The 21,883-nt window shown below is 44.3% G+C and overlaps 1 protein-coding gene across 3 annotated transcripts in view; it reads left to right on the top strand.

The window, feature by feature from the left end:
• The window catches only part of Sybu (syntabulin), a 61,905-nt gene extending 40,396 nt beyond the window's left edge, over positions 1-21,509 (top strand). For all 3 annotated transcript variants that reach the window (XM_050163005.1, XM_050162997.1, XM_050163010.1), the window contains 4 exons: positions 10,092-10,194; positions 15,842-16,045; positions 17,920-18,069; positions 19,702-21,509. In XM_050163005.1, the coding sequence (XP_050018962.1) occupies positions 10,092-10,194; positions 15,842-16,045; positions 17,920-18,069; positions 19,702-20,803 (1,559 nt within the window). In that variant the 3' untranslated portion in view covers positions 20,804-21,509. The remainder of the gene's footprint in view (positions 1-10,091; positions 10,195-15,841; positions 16,046-17,919; positions 18,070-19,701) is intronic.
• Positions 21,510-21,883: the final 374 nt, after the last annotated feature.

Below are 21,883 nucleotides of genomic sequence, written 5' to 3'. Positions count from 1 at the left end.
ACTGCGCTTCCTATCGGCAAAGTGCAGCCTTGGTCCCTGGGATCTGATGATGAGTAAGCTCAGAGACAGGTGTTAAAGCACGAACACAGTGACCGTGCAACATAATGAACACTCACGAGGTAGGACCATAGAGGAGGGGCACCCACTCTCTTCTTGAAGAAGGTAAAGGTCAAAGGTAAAGTGAGACCTGAGGAACAGGTAGTGGTTAGACAAGCCTGGAGGGAAAGGAAATAATTCTGGCAGAAGGCACAGCATGTATGAAAACTTGGCATCATAGATCAGGCTAGGAACCGTGAACGTTGTCTTGACGTGGGTGGCATGGAAGACTTTAAAAAGGGAATGATCTTAGGAGATGTAGGCTCTGAAGTAGTGTGGAGGACCAAGTATCCGGAGCCACATCCAACAGTTGGGTGTGATGTGGAAACTGCAAGGTTTGGATGCTCACCTTACTAGACCTGGATGGAGGTGGGTGGTCCTTGGACTTCCCACAGGTCAGGGAACCCTGGTTGCTCTTCGGGCTAATGACGGAGGGGGACTTGATCAGGGGAGGGGGAGGGAAATGGGAGGCGGTGGCGGGGAGGAGGCAGAAATCTTTAATAAATAAATTTAAAAAAAAAGAGGAGAAATGGTTGTTTCAGGTAGAGCACACCGGATGGGAAGAAGTGGGTAGATCAACATCCAGGGCCAAGCAGCTGACTACAGCATGCAATGGCACCCTGCAAACAAGACCCTGTTATTGTAACAGCTCGCTATAGATGGTCACCTAGGCCATTTGTAAAAGAACAAAGGTCACCTGTGGCATGAAGACATTTTCATAGGGAAATTTCCACCAGCAGACCAGGCAGAGAACAATGTCGGTTGCAGACACTCCTCCCACACTATGAACCCGTATCTACCTGGGACTCTCAGTACTGACGATTCTTTTAAACATATATTTATGATACGTTATCCTGTCCGATGATGCAGGCTTATGCCTGTGATGCCAGACTTCCTAGAGAAGCTGTTTAGCAGCAGACACACTAAGTGCAGATCCACATGGATCCTCGACCTAATAGTGATGAGCAAGAATCCTTACTGTGCACTTGGGAAGACATCGTGACAGTTAATCCTGGCAGTAATTCCAAGCAAAACGGATTCTGTGTTCCTGTCTTGGCATTAGGAAACAGGCGCAGTGACGTTAAACAATTGCCTGTGCTCACAGTGCCGTTAAATGGAAGACCAGAAGAAGGACCCCTGAACCTGCTGGCTAGAATCCACCTGAGCAGAGTACACTATATGTTGTTGACAGTTGCACAAGGCACAGTCAGCAGGAGCCAATACTCCGCCAAGTAAAATTCACTAAAATTCCACATTTTGAATGTAAAATGTGTAAAAACAATTCCCAAAATACATACTACAGTGTATAGCTATATTTGAAATAACAGTCAAGCCTTCTGTAGCATTCTGTCAGAGGCAGCCTCCGAGAAAACCGCCTTGTGAGTCGTTGCAAGCCCAAGAGTGCTTTAGAGCAGTGGTTCTGGAGTTTCTAGACCCACAGGGCTCATTAACCCCGAGCCTGGCCCCGCCTGTAAGTTACTAAGCTTCACAAAAACCAGTCTCGGTGAGTCAGAAGCATGTTTCCAGGTGAGGTCAATGCACCCTTCAAGAATCACGCTGTAATTAGGAGGATGATCACCAGTGACTTTCAGAACAGAGGCTGATCTAAAATTGGTCCCGCCATCACCTGACCTGCTTTGAGAGCAGTTATTTAGCTTCACAAAGGCAGGTTGACTCAGCATTGGCTTTACCTCATGGATACTTACATGACATTCCTGTGCCTCCGAGATTCATAATAAAAAAAGAAATTTAGAAAATAGCTTTTAGGATACAGAGAGACTAATACAATGTCACTCTTTCACAGAGAAATGGCATGCTTGGCTTCCACACAGCAGTGCGACCTAATCCTTTGCCTCTCTATTTCCCATCTCCTGACAGTTACTTTATACACAGTGACCACTAGGGTGGCCTATCAGAAGACTGTTAAGAGGCTGTCAGTAGAACCCTTTGGACAGAATTGTGATGGTGGTGTTACAGGTGTAGAGAAGTCAGGCACATCTTTCCTTGGGTATCCATCGTTCTGAGAATGACGTTCACATATTTTCTCAGAGAGGAGACTAACAAGGACCTCTGTGTCGAGTAAGAGCAACTCCTAACTACCGGCCTCAGACTTTGGGTCCTATGGCTCAGGAGGATTTTAAGCTCAACTATCTCCAAGTCACCATTGTGGCCTTGTGAGTGTGCTCTCTCTCCTTCTTCTCATGTTACTGCGTCCACACTTGGCTCCTTCCCCTCATGTCTGTTCCTCTGCTCTGGATGCTGAGTCTGTAATAGTCATGTATAGTTTCCAAAGCTGCTAGATCTGTGTCCCTTCTGCCCGATGTCCTAATCCTTTAGCTAGAAATGGTCTCTGTTGCTTTCTTTCTGAAGATTGTGTCCCTGATATGATTTTTGCCTCTTCCTGAAAAAAGCCCAGGTATCAATCTGATGTTAATTAGGAAGCAAACAGAACATAACAAAGCAAAAATCTGTGGGGCACACAAATGTGACCTAGTGACCTTTTTCAGCCGTGTTGATCTCTTGGCTCTCACTGAGAACCAAAGTCAGCTTTTCCAGAAGGTTTTGCTAAATGGGTCTTCTTTGTTTAGTGTGCCATGGACTTCCTTAAAATAGTGAAACATTCTGTCAACCAATGAGATCTAAGGATTCACGTTGTAGTGGCTCATACTCCAAAGGCAAAAGGCTGGGTCCTTACTATCCTGTGCTAGACTGTCTACTTTTTTGTTTCTTCGTGTGTCTGTTCTGAATTCCCCCTTCCCAGGCATATGCTATGTCAGCCTCACTGTTTCCTGAGTTCCTGCTCCAGGTCCTCCCCTGGTTTACTTTCCTGCAGGCTGGGATGCAGATGTGACTCAGGGAGGGTGATTATCAGAAGAAAAATTAAGACACTATCAAAACTGTGACATGGACACTTTGCTCATATACCTACACAACTTGTAGAGTCTTCTTAACTCTATGTGACACATCCTATAACAATCTTCCCTTTGGAGTGAAGGCAAGGCACAGGGATGATAGGAACTTTTCTCAAAGCCACATAGCTAGCTTATATGGCTACTCATCAAAAGAAAAAAAAAAGAGTTTCATGAGATTTGAATACACAAGTGAGTAAAGAAGAGATAATTCATGAACCAGGATGAAAGGACACCAACATGTGGGAACTGGAGCCTAGTTGAATCCAGAGCTAAAATACTGGCTTATTTAAATGCTGTGAAGGGAGAAGGCAATGCTCCTGAGGACGATCCAGTGTGAAACTCCACTATTTGGTGAGCTATGGAGTGTGATGCTCTCAGTGCCACTGCCAAGGGTAAAATGTGTCCACAAGGAAACTGAGATGTGCCCTGGAGGTTACTGACCAGCAGAGACAAAGAAGAGAGGAGACATTTACGGCTGTTATATTTCAGAGTTGATTTGTAAATATGCTTAAGTATAGGAATAAGAAGCTATTTCAGAGTCCTGTGGATATCGTGGCAGTGAGTTGTAAATTACGCCATCTTTCTTTCCAGCAAGTGGGAGTTTGTCTTCTATTGAGATCTAGCAATGCAAGCTGACTGTGCCCCTGTCCTCACAAGACAAGAGTGGATGGAGAGGTAGTACCGAGAGTATGTTCATCATTCCTTCTGTCTTGTATTCTGATCTTACAGTCAGAGCCTGGCTCTGCCCTTTCATTGCCAGCCCCTTGCCCACCTTCTTCTATCCTAGTCCTTCGTCATTTTCCTCAGCTCCCTGCCCTCCACATGGCATTCTGCTTCCACTCATCATTGCCGCCTTTTATGCCACTTGATTTCCCTGCCAGACAGGCAGAGCCATCTCATTTTGGGAAAGACCAGGTGAATACTTTTTAAACAGAAGCAGCATCCATTCCAGCTGGCTTTGTTGAAGGGGCAGAGACTCCGTTCAGCCCAGCAAACTGACGGACTTAAAACAAGCAACACATGAGTCAAAAAAAAAAAAAAAAAAAAAAACAACTTCAGGGAAGATGTGCCGTTAGTACCAGGCCCTCAAGATAATCAGTTAGGATGAAGTTCATGACCCCTGTGGATGGACCGTCCCCCAGATGTTTAGTAAAAGGCAGTATGGGAGGGGCAACCCCGGGAGCCCACCTGTCATCAAGCTTACTGCCAAAGTTGAATCTACTTGAGAGGTAGTAGAGACCAATTTGGGGGTCTTTTGTTTCTGTTCAGTATCTCTGTCATGGATACATAGGGTACATCAGAAGAAACAGCCTACGGTTCACAGACTAATCAAATCTAGTATTAAAGTCCACAATATAAGCATATACTGGATGGTAAGATTACTAAGATGTTTCCCTCTGCTGAACGGCATTTGATACTCGCAGCCATATATTGGATGTCCCTTCTTTTAATACAGGATCGTGGGGGCCTTAAACCATGGGTCAACTGCAAAATGTCATACTAACTTTGCATCCCAAGCTTTTGCATGAATTTGCCTGGAAGTCATCCAGTTTTGAAGAACTGTACCCTATATGGTATTCCCATATTGTCTTAGTTAGGGTTTCTATTGCAGTGAAGAGACACCATGACCACAGCAACTCCTCTAAAGGAAAACATTTAATTGAGGTGGTGGCTTACAGTTTCAGAGGTTCAGTCCATTTTCATCATGGTGGGGGCAGCTATAGGTAACTGAGAGTTTTACATCTTTCAAGCAACAGGAAGTGATCTGTCTCACTGGGCATGGCTTGAGCATACAGGAGACCTCAAAGCCCTCCTCCACAGTGACACACTTCCTCCAACAAGATCACAGCTACTGGGCTGGAGAGACGGCTCAGAGGTTAAGAGCGTTGCCTGCTCTTCCAGAGGTCCTGAGTTCAATTCCCAGCAACCACATGGTGGCTCACAACCATCTGTAATGGGGTCTGGCGCCCTCTTCTGGCCTGAAGGCATACACACAGACAGAATATTGTATACATAATAAATAAATAAATATTTAAAAAAAAAAAAAAGATCACAGCTACTCTAACAAAGCCGCATCTCCTAATAGTGCCTCTCCCTTCCGGGGCCATTTTCTTTCAAACCACCACACATCTGTCCCTCCAATCCTAAAAAATGCATTCAATGCAGGAGAGTGTTTCTGAAGGCCCGTGAAAGCACAAGTTACTACACAAATTAAAGACCTTCTTCGTGAGGGTTTGCCGCTAAACTCCTCCTCTCCTTCATGGCCTCAGCTTAAGCTCTGCTCACCCCACTGAGAAAAGCTCCAGAAATTTGGCAGAACAAGGAGAGAAAGTTCACTTCTCTTGATTATTGGTGCTCCATTCCATGGGCCCCACAGTCAGCTATGACAGCTGTTAAAAACACCCATTCCTACATCCTTTCCTCCTACACCTTCGGAATTAGAATATCTATGGGTGTTTCCCAGAAAAGTGCACTATCATTAAACTACATGCTAGATGTCATGCATGCTAAGATATAGTAATCATTATGTTATTAGCAATATGAATGTTAACGACTGCATCAGGAACATTCTATGCACAAACTCATTTCCCCTCTAACAACAACCATACATGGTTAGAGTCATTATGTTCTTCCCTAGAACAGAGACTGACACGTGGGCAGGACAAATGTCCAACAAACATTTGCTAAGCAAATAATATATTGACCTTTGTGTGTGTGTGTGTGTATGTGTGTGTGTGTGTGTGCATGTGTACGTGTGTACCTAAGGCTTAAGAGAGATTTTACATTTTTAAGCAAAACCAAATATCCAGTTAAGGGCAGTGTCTTTGGTTAGAAAGTATTCACTTTTCCCTCCCTTGCAGAGCTTTCTTTCTGCCTTGTTTACAGTTATTCTCTCATTCACTCCTATGCAACAGGTGCACTACCTGTATATGTGGCAAGAACAGGTGGTTGGCTGAGCCTGCGGAGATAAGGGGATGATGGCCTGCACAGGGCGGCCCATGACCTCGTGGCTCTCTTAGAGTCTGCTTCATGCCAGCACCAGTTCAAAATCCCTGTGGATATGGAGTGCGTATGGAAGGTCTTTCAGTTGAGTGTATCATTTGTTTCAAAATTCTTCTAGAAATTTAATTAAGTCAGTCAATAAACAAGTATATAAATTTATATGAACAAGTATAGTCATTGACTATTAGCAGTGTTTAAGAGCACAGTCCCTGGGATCAGATGGACTTCAGCCTTGAATTATTAGTTGTGTCAACTTGTGCACCCCTCTGCTATAAAAGCAATTTCATGACACCTGTCTCGACTTCATACATTGGGTGTTATTATGAGAAATAAACTATTAGGTAATGGTGTTTGGGACAGTTCTTCATACAGAGCACTTGCTTCTGATAACAGGAAAAAGCAAAAGGAGAGGAATATGTACTATCATTCCATTAACATGTGCTATATTTCAAAGATTTTACTCTATGAAGGGGAAAAATAGCCTACATCATAATAATGTATTAAAGGTGAATGCTGAATAGTATATAGCAACAGGTTATATTTGAGGATAAATTTACAGACTTACTTTTTTCTTACTAACCAGCACCATTTTCTAAATATTCTAAAAAAGAAATATATAGTAAATAGAAGATACATTTTTAATCACAACAAGCTAAAAACAACGGTTAATAACACTTATTTCTAGCTGATGCACTGTCTGCCTAGTGTTTCTGAGCTTTATGCTATGTTTATACAGTGACTTACAGCCAACCTGTGATGTCACTGTTACAGTAAGCCTGTGATGTCACTGTTACAGTAAGCCTGTGATGTCACTGTTAAAGTAAGCCTGTGATGTCACTGTGAAGAAACTGATGCCCGAAGGGGTAGAGTAATTCTCCTCACGTCATCACGGAGAAAGCAGAGGAGGGATGTGTGTGGCCCCACACCGCTTAAGTTCTGCAGAGGTGGGATGTGAGGGGTCCCCGCCACTTGACTTCAGCTCTGCAGTTCTGTTGAGGTGTTCTCTGTTGAAATACAAAGCAGCTACCAAGAACTACACTGGCATACACTAAAGACAGTCAAGTGCCTCTGAATTTTGTTGCCAACTAAGAAGTAAATGGCAAGTCCTTCTAGTCTTTTTCATTGTTATTTTGCTTAGTAAACTGACTGGGTATATTAGATAATCCACCAAATTAGCTTTCTTAGATGGGCATAGTAGCATGTATCTATAGACCTAGCATGCACTGAGATGGGGGAATCAACTAAATTCAGGAGTTCAAGGCCACTCTAGGCAACACAGTAAGACCCTATCTCAAACTAAAATAAAATATTTAAAAAAAAGGCCCATTAAAGCTGGGCGCGATGGTGCGCACCTTTAATCCCAGCACTTGGGAGGCAGAGGCAGGTGGACCTTTGTGAGTTCAAGGTCAACCTGGTCTACAAGAACTACTTCCAGGACAGGCTCCAAAGCTACAGAGAAACCCTGTCTCGAAAAACCAAAAACTAAAAAACCAAAACAAAAAAGCCCATTGATCCAAATTGTAATTTTTGAAAACTGTGTGTGTGTGTGTGTGTGTGTGTGTGTGTGTGTGTGTGTGTGTGTTTGGTACTCAGAGAATAACTCTGTTGAGTTAATTCTCTCCCTCCACTTCTACGTGAGGTCCAGGGATCAAACTTGGGTCATCAGTCTTGTGTAGCTTCGCGATGCTAATGCACCGAGTGACTTTATCCACAGAACCATCTCACCAGCCTTCAAATTACAAATACAGAAAAAAAAAGTCATTAGTGAAAGTAATTGGGAAGTAGCATACGCGTAACTTGACTACCGTATCATTCAAATGGTTTTAAGTACAGCTGCAGCTATAGGCCACCCTGAGAGTGGCTCCTAATGGTTTACAGATGTGCTGGAGATAAGATAGGATGTACTGGAACAGAGAGACCTTCGGCTCTGCAAATATGTGAGAGTCAATATATTATGTTCTGGTAGCAATAAAATGTTAAACTAAGTTAACCATTTAGCTTGAAGACATAAGTACTAGAGATCAAAGGCGTCCTAGATTTTTAGTAAAACCCTGGATATTTAGCACTTGTCTGTTTATGTTCTAGAATCTCTGTTTTCATGCAGGCGGTTATTACAACGTATGACTTTTTGCATGTCTTTTAAGAAATGAAAACCAGGTGTTCCCAAGTAATAATTGAACATTTGAAAATAATACCTTAGGCCTGGAGGCTATACCCAAAAGATATATTTTTGGAAATTGCCCATCTTTGTCACTTAGAAACCAACCTGATGATCTGCTGGCAGACAAAGCTGGGCAATTAGGCTGCCAGGAATAGTGTGTCGCCAGATTGCGCCACCAATCACCAGTCTTTGAGATTTTCAAGGGCTAAATTTACCCAGTGTATTATGCAGAAGCAACTAATTAAGTTCACGGAGCTTTGGAAGTGCATGTCATCACAGACAGCTTCTGCCATGCATAAGGAATTGCTGGTCTGGGTCCCAGTATATTGTCACTCTAATCTGCTAAGAACTGGGAATGAGAGTTACTCTTTAACTCACAGGTCATTCTCTACTCTTTTCCAAAAGCAACTGGGCATCCTGAGGGTTCCTGGGAGCTCGAGGAGGGATTTGTTGTCCTCTGCCTGTCTTGGTACAGTCTGCTCTTCCCACAGGCAACACTAATAAAACCTGTTGGAATCTACACAACAGGATCCCAGCCCTGGCTGCACTGTATACCAGGCTATTCTTGGTGATTTCTAGTTGATCCCATAAAGCCTTCAGATTCCCTTGCTTCATCCTCTGCCTTCTCGGGGTAGCACGCCAGTATTACAGATATGTTTTGATGACTTGATCCTACCCTGGATCAACCTCCCACAAGCCTAGGGGCCGATCAGCTTCCATCTCTGCCAAAACACAACAGTGAGATTAATGTCTATCTGAGCGTACCGATTTTCCAAGATAGAATTACAGAAAGTACTTCATACAGAGCTGGTGACCTAATAGGCACTGGATAGACGGTCATTGTGATGATAATAATGGTTCACTATTCGTGAGACAGGGAAAGGGTTTAGATCATTCTTAACTCCCTCAATTCAGAAGTGGGAGCTGCTTCTGGATTCCAGGTCAAAATGCCACACAAGTTCTGCTGTAGGAATTGAGTGAGAAAATCAAATAAAATGCACCTAGGTACAGTTTCCAAAGCCATATGCAATGTCATGTTCTTTTGAAACGTCCTATTTTATTGTTTCCATTGCTCTCTGTTCCCACCACAGCCCTCCCCCCTCAATTCCCTAGAAAACCTATGGAAATAGTTTCATTGCTGATATGTGATAGCTATGACTTCTTATTAAAATGGGTTTAGATGATTCCAACACATGGCGTATTATTACAGTCACACACCCAGCTCTCACCTGTTCCCATGATGCTGACAACTCTACCTCAAAGCTCAAATCCCCAATTTCTGTCTCACTCACGGATCCCATCACTGTCCCTCTGCTTAGAAATGTTAATTTTCTGCTTGGTTAAGATTCCATCCCCAAATATATACACACACTCTGATGCTGCTATCATAAAAAGTTGTGTCTGTAATCAGACAGTGTTGGTTCAAGTCACTCCTGAAGCCAGTACTTCTCCCGATTGATTCAGACTGGCTGACTCCTGACCAGAGGGGCCAAGTTCAAATAGCCGACTGCAAGGGCTCCAAGATAAACTTCTGGAGGAAAACTACTTTTGCTCCTACCAGGAGCTTTCCTTTTGCTTACACTTTGGGTGGTGTGAGCTGTTGGTGAGAAGGGCCCAGGGAAGGTTGAGATTCCTTGCCCTGCTTGGGCCGCTGTTTATAGTCTGCTGGAGACTGGCTCTTTGAGAAACCATCTGCCCTGCCTTCTGTTCTAGGCTGTTTATGAAACGGTGTCTTGTGCTTTCCCTTGCCTGCCCCAGGAAAGCACAAAGCTTTTGGAAGCTCTGGAATGTTGGCACTTGAAGGTTTGAGCACGCAGCTCTGGAGGCTCGGACCTGGGAGGCGGGGTACTGTCCTCCCGTTCTTGGCGCTCGTTTCCTTCATGATTTTTTCTCTCTCTCTCTCTCCTGTTGTTTTTCAGGCAGTGAAGCAGATTTTAGCTCCTCGAGCAGCACAGGCAGCATCTCGGCTCCTGAAGTCCACATGTCCACTGCGGGAAACAAGCGCGCCTCTTTCTCACGCAAGTAGGCACTGACTCCTGCTCTGTAATTACGAAGCTCAAGGCAGGTGACTTCCTGTCCATAGCTTTCTGGGGAACCACCGGGACTCTGAGACTGTTATTAGTTTTGAGGTATTCATTCTGCAGTAATGTGTAGCTGGTCGTTTCCCTGCTTCACCTCGCGTCCTCATATGACTGAGCCTGCTCTCCCTGCCCCCCAGCTATCTCTCAATCAGACCCTGGCTCTCCGCCCTCCTCCCCACGCTTGTTGCACGGGGAAATGACGGTTTGCACGCTGCCTGCCCCTCATGACCCCTAGCCACCTGCAAAGGCTCTAACTTCCCTTCTTTGAAGGAGACATTTATTTACGTGGGAAGAAATGAAAAGAATGTGTAAAGTTCACAGGTGTGCATTCACTGCCAGAGGCGGCAGGGCAAAGCAGCTGGATGTGTGCCCTCTAGAGTCAGGCTGCCTTGGCCTTCCACTTGTATCATCCTCCGCAGGCTGCATGGCCCTGAACAGGGGGCTTTATTTCTCTATACTGCGCTTCTCATCTGCAAAATAGATGATACCTACCTTGGAGGGTTTCTGGTTAGGGCGGTGTTTGCCAAGTGGTAGGCATTATAAATCTTTCACCATTATCGTTAGCTGACTTGGGGCACGGGATTACAGGAAAATACATGCTAATGCTCACATTTAGTGGGAGGGGTTCTAAGCCCAGGGTTTTCTTTCTACCCACGAACAGTGTCGTTGTTCCTCTGTAGGCACTCATTGAGCATCTGCTGTAAGACAGTAAACAGAACTCAGTGAATGTCATAATTACTCTAGTAATGTACAGAAGATAATACATGGGTAAATTATGTAATCTTTAAAAAAACGACACAGGGAAAGTAGAAAGAGAGACTGTATGATAGGGCATGTGACCCATTTTTGATGGGCTAGTTTCCAGGTACCTCGGGGATGATGTGGCTCCATCAAGAACTAAGGAGTGGTGGAGTGACGTCACAGCCACCAGGAGAACGTCTTCTGACTTTGTTAAGTCACTTCACTGCCCTTGGCGACTGCATTTAAAATTATTACAAGTATCAGTAATTTATAATTTTCAAGATCTTTTCTGTTTCCACAAGCAGGCGGCTCTGGAACCCTGGGCAAATGTTTTCTATTTCTCTTGTGCGGACAGAGCATTTGACTGATGACTGTAAAGGGAACTAAGATGCCTCCAGTACACAGCTTCATGCTAAAAAATAAAGGAAATCCAGATAAATCTATGATGAAAAGTAGAGCCCAAGTAACTAAGCACTACGGCCCAGTCCAACCCCTCTATCCTTTGGTTATAAAGTGTCTCTGGGACCACAGGGGAGGGATGTAAACATTCGCAGTGTAGGTGAGACAAATCGCACATCCCCATGGTGAACTGTATCAAAGAAAATGAGCCCATAAAGAAGGCAATTTTATCGAGAATTTCAAATGAATTGTAGTTATATTCCGAAAACATTTTTTTTTGCCTGAACATATCATTTAATTTTATTTGGATTCCGAAAACATTTTAATCTGAAACTCAGGACTTTTTTTTCTTGAAAAGTGATCAAAATTTGATGTAGCAGATATAAAACAATTTGGGCAAATCAGATATACTACAATTGTTTTGAATATTAGTTAATTTTCATTCTTATTTCTATGTGTTTATTTGTGGCCGGCATGAGTTTATATGTACCAGATAGGTGCAGGTGCCAATGCCCTGAAACTGCTGGGAACTAAATCCAAGCCATCTTCAAGAGAAATAATCTTTCCTAATCATTGAGCCATCTCTCCAGTCCCACACTAGAATCTTTTATAGCCAAGTAATAGACTTCAAAGTTTTAACCACAATTAGTGCTTGAAAACTGAGATTGACTCCTCACTTCCTTTCCTGAGCTAGGCACAGAGAATCATCAGCAAGTTCAGTGATGGAAGATCTTAGGCTTATTCTGTAATTGTTGCGCTCACCAGGACCAAGCAATAAAGGCAGCTGGGAGTGGGTTGGTTATACATCCTTGACAGTGTAGGAGAGTCAAATGTGTAGCTAGTTGCTTCCTTCCGTAGCAGGAATATTCAAAGCGAGTGTTGGGATGCAAGGGAAATGTGGAATTGTTGAAAAGATTTTTGACAAGTTGTTTCTAAAGCAAACCTTAGGAGACTTGCAAATCAAATAACTCATCATGGAATTCTCCTGGTATTTCTGAGGAAGTCTCTTTTGTTACCTAAACATTAATCTGTCTAGAAATGATAGAAGTACGAATGAGGTATGGGTAGTTGCAATTGGCATCAAATTCATCATCGTTTATTAGGTGTGTGATTCTGAGTTTGCTGTTCAGGAAAACAGAAATAGCAGTACTGTTTCTGAGTTGAGTGAGCTGAGGTAGGCAATCACTTGGTTAAACTTGGTCCAGAACTTGGTTAAAACAGGAGGGGCTGTATGTGTAAAAGAACACAAACATGCCGCTTCTACTACTGAACTGCAGAGCAAAGTGCCAGAGTGGCTGGCCTAAGCAACAGACAGCCACTGACTTTCCAATTTGGGGACTTTCAGATCAAGGTCTGCTAGGGTTGGTTTCTTCGGAGCCTCTCTGTTTGGCTTGATACTCAACCTCATCGATACATCATCCTCTCTCTGTACACATCTGTGTCGAAATTCTCCCTTATTCTATCAGTTAAATTGAAGGGCCCAGTATAACTGTCTAATTTCAATTTAATTACCTCTTTAAAAGCCTTGTCTCCAAATGCAGTCATATTCTCAAGTCTTAGGGATTAGGTGCTCAATATACAAACTTGGGATATTGACAGTAACAGAGTTAAGTCCAAAAAAAAAAATGACAGCAGTGAATGATGACAATAATAATGGTGATGATGATGATGAGGAGGAGGAGGAGGAGGGTGTTAATGATGACAGTGTTTGATGATGATGGTGATGATGATGATGGTGATGATGATGGTGGTGATGATGATGATGGTGATGATGATGATGGTGGTGATGGTGGTGGTGGTGGTGATGATGATGGTGGTTATGATGGTGATGGAGATGGTGATGGTGATGATAATGAAAACTAGTGAGATCGTGGTGGTGACACTACCTGAAATGAAAGGCCGATGGATAGGAAACAGATCCCTTGGGCTCCTGTGAAATTTATATATATTTTACATTTCTCTGTTCAGGTATTCAGAAAGGGTACAGGGTCAGCAAATTTTCTCTTTTCTGTGTATTCCATTGCTCTTGCCTGCTAGAACAAAGAACATGTGGAGAAGCTCCATGGCCATGACAAACAATGGAACTGCAGCTTCTCCTCTGAAAATGATGAAAAGAAGTGATGTTTGTGTCCATATTTGCTAACATTTCAACTGAAATAAATGAAAGGAGAAGAAAAAGCAATAGTCTTAAACATCAAGTTTCTTTTGAAAATTTACTCTTAAGGCTCTGAGGGTCATGTCCTGAAATACGTATGAAGACTTGATTATATGTTTTATGAGACTTAAGCAATGTGCTTTTAGCTTGATGAGCCTTTACTTTCTTCCATGCAGTAGGTAGGTTTTCATGAAATCACCTAATTTAATGCTTGTCATAGATCATATACCTCAGCCCTTTGTTGCAAGGTGAATGGTTAAATGTCCAAGTGGATTATCCAAACAATAACCATCTCCAAATGAGAACCTGATAAGATTGTTTACAGGATCAAAGCAATGCATTCTATTTCTAGAAAGTGGGAAACATCACTGTTGAGTTTTAAATTTTCCAGCTTTGAATCCCAGGTCAGCCACACATTCTTGGACTGTTTATCTTCCCCGAGCCTCAGTGATGTATGGGTAAATGAGAAGCAGTGATTTCATCAGTCTGACAGGATGAGGGTGGAGTGTTCGCAAAGTTCTGGACCAGCACCAGCGTTGCAGAAGGCGCCTCAGGGCATTCTCAGGCAGCAGTTCTCAACCTGTGGGTCGCAACCCTTTTGGGAGTTGAATATCAGATATTTATATTACAATTCACAGCAGCAGCAAAATTATAGCTAGGAAGTAGGAATGAAATAATTTTATGGTTAGAGGTTACCACAGCATGAGGAACTGTATTAAAGGGTCACAGAATTAGTTTAAGGACCACTGCCCTACAGAATGGCTAACAGAGAATAAAATTCCCTGTGTCGAAGATATGAGTAATTCTTTATATTCTCTTGTCACTTGCAAGGGTTCATTAACCCTCAATATTTTCTTGTGGTCACATTGGGAAATACAACAGCCAGTGCCAGGTTTAGAAGTGAAGCCATAGAGAAGGAAATCCAAGCCAGAGTACATGTTCCATTCAGCTACTCATGAAGTTCTTCCCGCCCTTGGGCCGCTGAAGTCGGCTTGTCACCAGGCCATCAGCCCATCTGTTCCATATAAAATGTCTCCTTCGTGAAAAGGAGAGTGAGCTGATTTGGGTGATTTCAAGAGGAAAGAACTTGTAAGTTTAGGATTCGGTGGGTTTGTTAATGAGCAATGTACTAGGCTGACAGCAAGCTGAGGTTGCATTTGAATGCAGATAAGTGATCGCAAGTACTAAGCCCACATTCACGCCAGCACTCTGTCTCACAGACATTTCTCAGCGAAATGCAGCCATGGGACAGGGCCAGATTTTGAGCTACAGATAGAAGAAGTTCTAGAAAGCAGTGCTGCCCTCTGGGAAGGGTGCTCTTCTTAATTGTCCTGCAATCCCAAGCAGTACTCCTGGTAGAACATGTTATCCTGTTAGTAATTTCAACATTCCCTGGGTGCTTTCCAACTCTACTGGATATCAAATCTCTGGAACTAGATGAACAGGAAAAAGTCTAAACAAGCTGACCCTGTAATACCAGCCGAGAGCTGAGCTGCACGAAGCTTCTGGAATAAACTTACACACTTTTTCAATTTGACTTTTTTTTTTGCAAACACAGGCCTCAAACTTGCTATATAGTCAAAGGTGACCTCAAGCTCCTGATCTTTCCACCTCTATGTGCCATGTGTTGGTGTTACAGGGGTGGACCCCACCAGGCTAGATTTTCAAACCAATTCTACAAGGAAGGCGGGATGTTTGTGTGTGTGTGATGTGTCTGTGTATTGTGTGTGATGTGTCTGTGTATTGTGTGTATTGTGTCTATGTGGTGTGTTTGTATATATGAATGTGTGTGTGGTGTGTGTGTGTGTGTGTGTGTGTGTGGTGTGTGTATTGTTCCTATGTGGTGTGTGTGTGTGTGAGTGTATGAATGTTTGTGTGTATATATCCAGTGGCTTTCCTAACATTCTAGTAAATGGCAGTGCCAGGGCTCACATCCATTTAATTCATTCATGAATCATGCTAGACAGCAAAAATTATAGGTTCAAAAATACAAAGGTAAACCTAACCCAGCTCCCAATAGATAAAGGTATCAGCCTCCTACAGGGGAGAGCAACACCACACAGAAACTGTTGAATGGCAGAGGGGGTGGTTCCCTGCGCCTGTGATAAAAAGAACATATTAAGTAGGTGAAAAAAAATGTTGCTCATGAGGACTGCATAAGTGACCACACTGTCCCAGTCAACTCTAGGAATCGGATTTCCTTAGCAGCAAGCAACTGCTTAGAGGGAGCACTGGCACCTGAGCATCTCCAGCCACAGGACTCTGATTAGCATCTGCGATGCTCTTCTTTCAGCCGAGGTCCCCATGGGCGGAGCAACGGAGCATCATCCCACAAGCCAGGCAGCAGCCCTCCATCCCCAAGGGAAAAGGACCTTGTGTCCATTGTGTGCAGGAATCCACTGAGTCCCAATAACGTCCACCCGAGCTACGCCCCTTCTTCTCCAAGTAGCAGCAACTCCGGCTCCTACAAAGGAAGTGACTGTAGTCCCGTTATGAGGTGAGCCCCGTTTGCCTCTGAACACATGCTTCTTAGTAGTTTGTCCAGTTTGAGACTTTTCATAAGCCATGGAAAAAAATTATATAACTCTCGACTCTCTGCTTTTTGCAAGACGCTTCTCTTCTTTCTCATAGTTAGTTGATGCTTTAAGGGTTGATGCAGAGTGAACACAAACCACAAGCTGAATCAACAGCAGGCAATCCAGCTAGTGTAGAAGGAGGGGAAATGGCACAGTAGTGGGGAGCTGTTCTCGTTTCCTAGGCACGGGGAGGAATTGTGCTTGTGTTCATCCCTTCATTAACTGCTCATTGAGTCTGTGTCCAACCCTGAGAACAGAAGGGTGAGCAGAAGTGGCCCTAGGCTTGCTGCCCAAAGGAGAAAGATTCTATCTAATACATAAACAAATTTAGGTTATTCTGCAACTATCTGTTGCTATATGAATTTGCAAGAGGTGGGGCAGGGGTCCAATGCAGGATAGAGCAATCAGAGAGGCCACACTAGTAAAATAAAACTGAAGTGACATCTAAAAGGTGAGTGGAAGTGTTAATAATAGGTGGAAAAGGGGTGCGGAGGAGAAGGAAAAAGGAAGGGGTGGCATACCCAGAGGGGCTAGAGAAGAGGAGGGCTTGGAGGGTTGGGAACTGAACGTGGGCCATCTTGAGCAGAGTGTAGGCACAGGGGCAAGCAGCATGGGAGCCTGAATTGATTGCAGAGTCAGAGGAGAGCCTGGCAGGCAGCCCTCCACAGCCCTATTCCTCCCAGGCTTCCCTGTGCTCATTAGTCAGCTCTCTACAGCCTGGATGCCCGGGCTTAGCCAGGCCTGAGAAGGGCCAAGATTCCAGCCAGGATGTGTTTGCAGAACACGGAGTGCTCCTCCACAAAACACCCTGGTAAGAGCGGAGTGGCCTTGTTCCCTCTGAACGGGGAACTTTCCATTCCCACCAAATCAGTATGCTTACCCTGCCACTGACTTCACAACAATTGGAATTCGAGTAACGGTACGCAAGTTCTTCAGGCAGGGGCAAAGTGGGGAAAGTTAGGTCATCTTGTCTCGCCCTTCCCTCCTGGTCATGCCCCCTCCCTACCCCCACACAGTTCTTTAAGGTTACAGCTATTAATCTGAACCGATCGCTGAGGCCCAGAGACAAGCATGCACTCTTTCATATGAAATCATTCCTAAGACTTAGAAAACCTTCCTGCACTGCCCCATCCTTCCAGAAATACACATACACTCAGTCTTCTGTCTAACAAACAGCCCTAGGATTGGTCGGTGTGTCACAGCCTGTCCTGAGACTGACAACTCCAGCCCACTGTCACCATTCTGCTCCAGCTGGTCAGCTCCATGTCTGTTTGGGCTGCTGGAGCAGAGAGCCACAGACCGGGTGACTTTAGCCACAAAGGGAGGTGTTCATTCAGTTCTGGGGATTGAATCTGAGATGGTGCAAATATGGTCACGTTCCTGGTCAAGCTCACTTACGTGCTGGAGACTCCTCTTTATTGAATCCTCACAAAGAACGTGATCTAGAGCTCTCTCTCTCTCTCTCTCTCTCTCTCTCTCTCTCTCTCTCTCTCTCGTTCTTTTCACATTTCTATTGGCTTATATTAATGGTATGCAATAATGTTTTCATCGAGACTTTTACATATGCGTATACTACACTCAGATTATATTTAGTCTTAATTTTCTTCACCCTCCCTGTAGTTAGGACCTCTGATAAGGGAATGAATTCCATCACAAAGCTCTCGGTTTATTATGTCTTAATTACCGCCCGATTTGAGGGGGGCATGCACAGATAGCCTGTACAGTACCATCCTTTTCTTTCCATAGAAAAGGAAACCGGGCGGAGAGTAACATCTTATTACTCAAATCATTTCAGGAGGTCTGGCAGATACATGTCTTGTGGAGAAAATCACGGTGTCAAACCCCCAAATCCAGAACAGTATTTGACTCCACTGCAGCAAAAGGAGGTCACAGTGAGGCACCTGAGGACCAAGCTGAAGGAGTCTGAGCGCAGACTTCACGAGAGGTAAATATGGATTGGCTACACCTCCTGGCTTAGCACAGTCCCTTCTTTCCAGAAAGTGATGAAGGAACCAAGAGTACAAAGAAGAATGAAAAAAGAAAACAGTGTTGTTAATGTTTTCAGGCTTCGGATTCATTTCATAATTGTGTGCACCCCGGTTGCTGCAGAAGGTCACAGTAGCCACTAGGCTAGAGGGAACCCTGTCTCCTGGGTATGCTCGGTTTTGCCATAAAGGATAGGGTGTGTGCAGGACTATTTTTAAATGGCAGAAACACCCGCAGGAACCATCTTCTCCTTCCAGTAGAACAGGTCACCGTGGCCCCATCCAGCCCCAGTGATCTCCAGAGAGAGGGGATAGCTGTGTGTACGGTGACTCCTGCCAGCTTTCTCCCTGCTGAAGGAAGTGCTTCGTTATTCTTGGACTGGTGTTCAGGCTTAAGGGGGGGCGGGGGGTGACGAAAAACAAAAACCAGCCTGTGTCTAGATCTTATCATAGACAGAAAAAAAAAAAGAAAAGAAAAGCTTTTGACATGTGGGGAGTAAGCCGGATTTTCTGCTTCGGGGTTTCCTCCTGGAACTTCTTGAGACAAGGTGACAAGAGACATACTAGCTGGGACTAGGTTGTGAGGTCCTTAGTGAGGATATCATTGGCATTATATGGACACTGACCTGCTCCATCCTCCTCTACAGCCATAGGATATGGTGACCTTGACTGGTAAAGCATGGACAGACAGACAGACAGACAGACAGACAGAAGTACAGGCAGGGAGTTTTCACCTTCCTGTTTAATTCGACTCTTTACCTGACTGAAACATGCTTCAGACCCAGGCTCACCTCTGGGTGGACTCCTAGGATTTATAGAGTCCAGGGGACGTTTTGAACCCTTGTAAGAGAAGGCATCAGAAAGCAGGAAAACGTGATAAAATAGCTCTTAGACACAAGAAGAAGTGGACTGCTTGGTCTTTGTATTCACAAGTAACATGAGGATATATATTTGCCCCGACTGAAGAAATTATAAGAACGTCTTGGCAAAGGTTTTAAAATAGGCTATTGTGAAAGATAAGACAGCTCAGAAAGTCACCTCGGTGCATCACAGGTTGACTCTGCCCTTTTCTGGGGTGGCACAGACTAAACCACTCTTACAGGGCTCTTCCTGAATATATAGCATTTTATGATTTGAAAAAGTCGCTGGAATATAAGGACAGTTACAGAAGGCTATGGTTGATCGTCTCGGCTTCTCTTTAATCGGTCATTAAAGGTGATATGGGCTTTTCTTCTACAGCCGTTTACATACTGATGAAAGAATAAACTACAAAGTCAGAAGTAGGCCAAGAAACTAACAGTAAAACATCTAACACTAAGTTTTGAGTAGAGCACAATGCAAGCAAAGTACTTGGTCCAATCCCTGCTCCCCAGTGAGCATTCAAGTAGGAAACAATGGCAGCTATTTTGATTCTGATTCTGGTTACTATTATTATCTTGGCTGTTTTACAAATAAAGGGGGGGGAGTTCCATGGCTAATACTTGCCAAAAAAAAAATTGATATGGAAGAGCATGGATTTTAGGCCTGTGTGAATCGTTAGTTGTCTGTTTCAGAGCTGGCTCTGCTTGTAACCCTGCCCGCGTCTCCTCTAGGGAATCGGAGATCGTGGAGCTCAAGTCCCAGCTGACTCGGATGAGGGAAGACTGGATTGAGGAAGAATGCCACAGAGTGGAGGCTCAGCTGGCACTCAAAGAGGCCAGGAAAGAGATTAAGCAGCTCAAGCAGGTCATTGAGACTATGAGGAACAGCCTGGCGGACAAAGACAAAGGCATTCAGAAGTACTTTGTGGACATAAACATCCAGAACAAGAAGCTGGAGTCTCTGCTCCAAAGCATGGAGATGGCGCACAATAGTTCCCTGAGGGATGAACTGTATCTAGACTTTTCCTGTGACTCTCCGGAGAAGAGCCTACCCCTGAGCAGCACCTTTGACAGGATGGCGGATGGGTTCTCTCTGGAAGAACAGGTGACAGAGGAAGGCGCTGACAGTGAGCTTCTGGTGGGAGACAGCATGGCCCAGGGCACGGATGGGTTAGAGGAGGTGGTGACCACCACCACCACAGAATCTGGTGACCTGGAGTTTGTTCATTCTCTGCCAGGGCCGCAAGCCCTCCAGGCGCTCCCGTTGGTGAGCCAGGAAGAGTGCAGTGTGGTGGTGGAGCAAGGCGTGCAGACCGACGTGGTTCCCTTCAGCCCTGCCTTCTCAGAGATCATGCCGAGCGTGCTAAAGCTTCAGGACTCCTGTCCCACAACCTCAGCATCCCCAGATGAATCTGGAGCTGACTCAATGGAAAGTTTCCCAGAGTCCATCTCTGCCTTCACGCTTGATTTAACTCCAAGGAGTCCCAACTCAGCCATCCTTCTGTCTCCTGTGGAGATGCCATTCAGCAAGGCAGCTATGGAAGCCGGTACAAACCGCCTCATGAGAGAGCTAGATTTTGCAGCCTACACAGAAGAAAGGTTGGACAGCATCCTCTCGCTGTCTCAGGGAGGTGTCGTGAGGCAGTATTGGAGCAGCAGTTTCTTGGTGGATCTGCTGGCTGTGGCTGCCCCTGTGGTGCCCACTGTTCTGTGGGCATTCAGTACTCAGAGAGGGGGTATAGATCCTGTCTACAGCATCGGAGCCTTGCTCCGGGGCTGCTGTGTGGTGGCCCTACACTCACTCCGCCGTACAGCTTTCCACATCAAAACCTAGTTAGTTGTTACTGTGTGCCAACGTGTCGTGTGGTGTTATGCCTGGTAGAGCAACAGCAGGTGGATCAGTGGAAGTCTTTATTCTGTCGTTTTGCTCCTCGCTGTTTGATTTGCACTATAGTCAGTTGAAGCCTGTTCACTGTTGAAAACCAGAGGAATCTTCCGAGGCATGGAAACCTGGTCCTGGTAGATGTCCCGCCAGAGTGGTATAGAAAGCATGCTTACGCCCCTGCGTGTTGTCTGAGGTGCCCGTTTTTATGCTAATGGTTCAGAAAGAGAAAATGCAGTCCGCACTTTCAACACAGCCTCGCAAAGGCTGGCATGTTATCTCCTTGCTCTGCTTTGTGCTGTCTCCAAATGTGTTATTGTTCCAGCATTCCAATGGTCTTGTGCATAGCAGGGGACTAGAACCAAAAATAAAAATGTGTTTGTGTAATTGGTTCAAAGAACACTTGAATAGCTCTTTATTGTCTTTCTTGGGGTTGATAAGGTTTGAGTGTTTGGAATTTTTTTTTTTTAACTAAATGTAGCTCCGAAGTCTTAAAAGACTCATTTGCTCTTAAACCTGTCAGTTGATGAAACTATGTAAATTTACAATGTTACAATGTACTAACTTATTTTTTGCTTATTATATATAGTGTTTTATTGGAAATTGTTTGTAAACATACACTTCAGCATGAAAATAAAAATTAGTGTTTCCATTTAAATGTTTATGCCTCCTATAATTGTGAGTTCACTACTATACAATGCCAAATTATTAGATCATTCTTTATTAATATTCTGTAAAATGTAATTAAGCAGAGGAATGAGAAAGGAAAAATAATTATTAAAGAAAGGTGAAGGGCTGGAGAGATAGCCCTGTGGTTAAGAGCAGAACTTAACCATTCTTGGGGAGATCCTGAATTCTGTTCCCAGCATCCCGGTGGCTCACAACACCTTCTTACCAAACACTAGTATACACACATAAGTATCTTTCCCCTCCTCTCTCTCTCTCTCTCTCTCTCTCTCTCTCTCTCTCTCTCTCTCTGTCCCTGTCTCTCTATCTCTGTCTGTTTGTCTCTCTCTCACACACACACACATT

This window comes from Alexandromys fortis, unplaced genomic scaffold, assembly GCF_014885135.2.
Source record: "Alexandromys fortis isolate MF-2015 unplaced genomic scaffold, M_Fortis_MF-2015_v1.1 scaffold_17, whole genome shotgun sequence".
Classification (NCBI taxonomy): Eukaryota; Metazoa; Chordata; class Mammalia; order Rodentia; family Cricetidae; genus Alexandromys; species Alexandromys fortis.
Note: the sequence above shows the minus strand (reverse complement) of the source record. Positions and strands in the feature narration are given on the sequence as shown.